At 47.7% G+C, this 3680-nt stretch overlaps 2 protein-coding genes across 2 annotated transcripts; one reads left to right on the top strand and one right to left on the bottom strand.

The window, feature by feature from the left end:
* Positions 1–222: 222 nt before the first annotated feature.
* On the top strand, positions 223–2123 carry ANOM_011339 (protein arginine methyltransferase RmtB; the record flags this gene model as incomplete). The annotated part of the gene is made up of 4 exons (XM_015556595.1): positions 223–457; positions 603–1010; positions 1080–1317; positions 1373–2123. 4 exons carry the CDS (start codon positions 223–225, stop codon positions 2121–2123), a joined length of 1632 nt encoding a protein of 543 aa, XP_015401265.1.
* Positions 2124–2356: 233 nt separating this feature from the next.
* On the bottom strand, positions 2357–3461 carry ANOM_011340 (uncharacterized protein; the record flags this gene model as incomplete). Its single annotated transcript, XM_015556596.1, has 3 exons — positions 2357–2546; positions 2596–3405; positions 3454–3461. 3 exons carry the CDS (start codon positions 3459–3461, stop codon positions 2357–2359), a joined length of 1008 nt encoding a protein of 335 aa, XP_015401263.1.
* Between the last annotated feature and the right edge of the window lie 219 nt (positions 3462–3680).

A 3680-nucleotide genomic window follows, 5' to 3' on the forward strand; every position in this document is an offset into this window, starting at 1 on the left:
TTTTTTTTCTTGTTGGGTAAAGAGGGGCCCTGGATTTCCTCTTTTACAAATTCATGTCCTTACTCTGAAAACCTTCTCAGAGCATACATCCTTGCAGTTTTAATTGCGGTTTTTACAGGTTTCAATAACCAATTAGAAATTGTGGTTCTCTTGCCTCAATCGAACTTTGTGGTTTTATAATTCTCATCAATTGACTTGTCTGCCTACCCCGCAATTGTCACCATGTCGGCTTCGATTCCCTCTGACCGTCCTCCAAAGGATGATGACTCCTGCTCTACACATTCCGAGGACTCTGACATCAGCAATGAGGAAGGATGGGAGGACGTTGAACCTGACGATGAGACCCAGCCGGTGGTTGGCCTGTTCTCCGAGAAGGTCTATCCCAATGTGCTTTCCATGCTACAGGAGACCAAGGACAAGTACAACTTCGACCTGCGAAGGACACAAAAAGAGCTCGGTGTGTACTTAATCGATTGAATTGGTTTATACCGTTTGAGTATTTCTTCCGCTGCTCAGGCCCGGTTGATTTATGTTTGAACGATCGCAATATGTTTTATCGGCTAACCTTTCTTCCTCTCTTTTTCGTTGCCTTGCGCTTGCAGATCTGGATTTCCTGGGTACTATAAAGCTGGTGAACTATATTCGCTCTCAAGTCAAAGCTGGAAATCTGTCTCCCGACGTGTCTTCCAAATCCAACTTCGAAGACGAGGTTTATCTGAAGCCCGTGCTTGAGGATGACGCCCTTCTGTATAGCTTGGACGACATCGAAGACCAAGACTCGGAGGTTCCCGGTGGTACTGAGGCAGAGAGGCGCGTAACTGAGCTTCAGGAGGACTTGGAACGTCTGCAGAGTCAGTTCTCTGAGTACAGAATTGCCGTCCAGAAGTCGTTGGAAGAGCAGTTATCAAAGGAGGATGAAAAACTTACCTCGTCTGCTTCCTCGGCCCAACGATCTACTAGCAAAGCTGAGGCAATTGATTCCGACTACTTCTCATCCTATTCCTACAATGGTATGCTGGCCCTAATACTTCGTGCAAATATTCAATGGATACGTTTGCTGACAGGATACTTTTCTACAGGCATTCACGAATCTATGTTGAAAGACGCTATTCGTACTGATGGTTACCGCGACTTTATCTATGAGAACAAGCATCTGTTTAAGGATAAGGTTGTTCTGGACGTTGGATGCGGCACAGGAATCCTGTCAATGTTCTGCGCTAAAGCAGGTGCCCGGAAAGTCATTTCGGTGGACAACTCAAACATCATTGATAGGGCAAAGGAGATCATTCACGAGAATGGCTTTGGGGATGTGATAACGTAAGTGATTGTAGTACTCGTTCGACTACCTCGTTACTAACGCTTTGGCTTTCAGATGCATCCGTGGCAAGATTGAAGAAGTCACTCTGCCCGTTCCGCAAGTCGATATCATCGTGTCCGAATGGATGGGCTATTGCCTTCTGTTTGAAGCCATGTTTGATTCCGTCATCTATGCCAGGGATCGTTATCTGGCACCTGATGGATTGATGGTCCCGTCGCATGCTACACTGCGTATTGCTCCTTTTGCCGACCCTGACTTCATTGCCTCCCATATCTCGTTTTGGAATGATGTCTACGGTTTCAACATGCGGAGCATGCTCACGGGTATATACGATGAAGCGCTTGTCCGTCACGTGCAACCATCGACTATCCCTGGAGACTCTTCTGTTTTCTTACCACTCCCACTGCATACAATCACAGTCGAGGAACTGTCTTTCTTGAAGGAGTTCCAGGTTACCTTGAAAGACGACATTGACTCGCTTGATGGCTGGGCTATTTGGTTTGACATATTCTTTATGCCCTCCAGAGATTCCCCTATTTCGGACGATGCCATCCCTTCGGAAATGCAAAAGAAAGGCTTTGTTGCTTTCACTACCGGCCCTTATGGCCCGGAAACTCATTGGCAACAAGGCATCCTCCTCATCGACCATGGAAAGAAGAAAGCCCTTCCTTTGAAGAAAGGTCAGACGATTACCGGAAAAGTTGGCTACCAAAAGAAATCAAAGGAATCGCGGTCTCTGGATATCTCCATCGAATGGAATGTTCAAGAGGCTGAAAAGGGCACCCAGGAATGGAGTTTGCAGTGAGGGACTTCGACCAAAAAGTTTTGCTTTGCCTTTTGGCTTAGTTCATGCGTTCTGCTACTATACGGCATCTAGAAAGGCTCGTTTGATAGACAGCTATTAGAAAAGTAATCCATCATTCATATGCCATCTGGCGGGTATCACAATTGTAGGATGTAATCATAAATAATGACCGAAAATGAAAAAGAAAGGGGAAAAGAAAAGGAGAGCTTCCATGTCGAATCTTCATCTGTGCCTTAGGTCGTATTATACGCGATGTTAGCGTCTGTTATGGTCGCTCCGACTACGGCTGCGATCAGTACGATGATGACGATGATGGTGACGACGGTGCGAATATCCATCCGAGTGAGATTTTCTCTTATGCGAGCGATCTCGGCTTGTGTCACGGCCATGGCGATGATGACGATGTGCTCCTCGATCTCTGTCCTGTGAAGCATCGAGCTGGAAATTCTCAAGACTATCTGCCGACTTTGACCTTCGCCTGCGATGGCGCGACCGATGTTTTTCTTCCAACTTCAAAGCTTCCAATTCTCGTTTCCTTTCTTCGTCCCACTTCCTCCTTTCATGCTCAACCGACTTTAGCTGGCGGACACCTTTCTTCATCGCCGCAAGTGGATCGTTGGCATCAATCCGAGCCTTTTCCCTCTCTCTTCTCATGGGATCCTCATTCCCCCAGACATCTTTCCCGGAAATGGAGTCTGGAGCCATGGCTTCAGTTCCTGAAGATGAATACCAGGGTTTCTGGCCGACAGATTGACGGAACCCCGCCGCATTAGAGAACCGCATTGTGTATTGATCTTCATATGCCTTTTGCCTCTCGGCAGATTCCTTTTCGGCTTCTGGGTTCTTCTCCGTATGTTTATGTGACGGTTGGGAAGGGAACAGGTCAATATGTCCAGCACTATCGTAAAGCGGCGCATCGCTAGATCGAGTGGAAGCAAGTTCCTCTCGTTTCGCCAGCGCAATCTGTGCATCCTCTTGAGCAAATCGGATATCGCGATCCGTATCATTTTCGCCAGCTAAACGTCTTCTCTTTCTGAACCTTGCAGTATCCTCTGCATAACTCTTCCTATCATGTCGGGAGACCGGCGACGGAGACCGTGGGGGAGGTGGTGGGGTGGATGGTCGTTCGCCACGAAGGATTTGTATTCTTCGTTCGGCATCAACTTCTTGCATGCGACGCTCTTGTTCCTCCTCTCGGGCCTGCGCCTGTGCCTCATCGCGACGGACGCGGGCAATGTTCTCCGGGTTGTAAACGTTCCATGACTTCTTACCTAAAAGGTGACTGGATGCAATTAGTAAAAAAGAGCGAAAGAGCACGGGAAATACTGACAGAGGCATTTTGAGTGGAATGCATAGAATACTAGCTATTAAAGCATAGTAGCATGTGAGAAGCCATTTGTTGATCGTAAAAACAACGATAAGGAAGGCGGAGAGCAACCATCGGCAGAAACGGAGATTGGCGGGCCGGTGCGGCCAATGAGAGTCAAGGAGGTACTGATAGAGTCCAGCCTGTCCCAACGCCTCGTCCCGCCGCCACTTCTTTACATCTCACTATTA

Source organism: Aspergillus nomiae (genome assembly GCF_001204775.2).
Source record: "Aspergillus nomiae NRRL 13137 chromosome Unknown contig00629, whole genome shotgun sequence".
Taxonomy (NCBI): Eukaryota; Fungi; Ascomycota; class Eurotiomycetes; order Eurotiales; family Aspergillaceae; genus Aspergillus; species Aspergillus nomiae.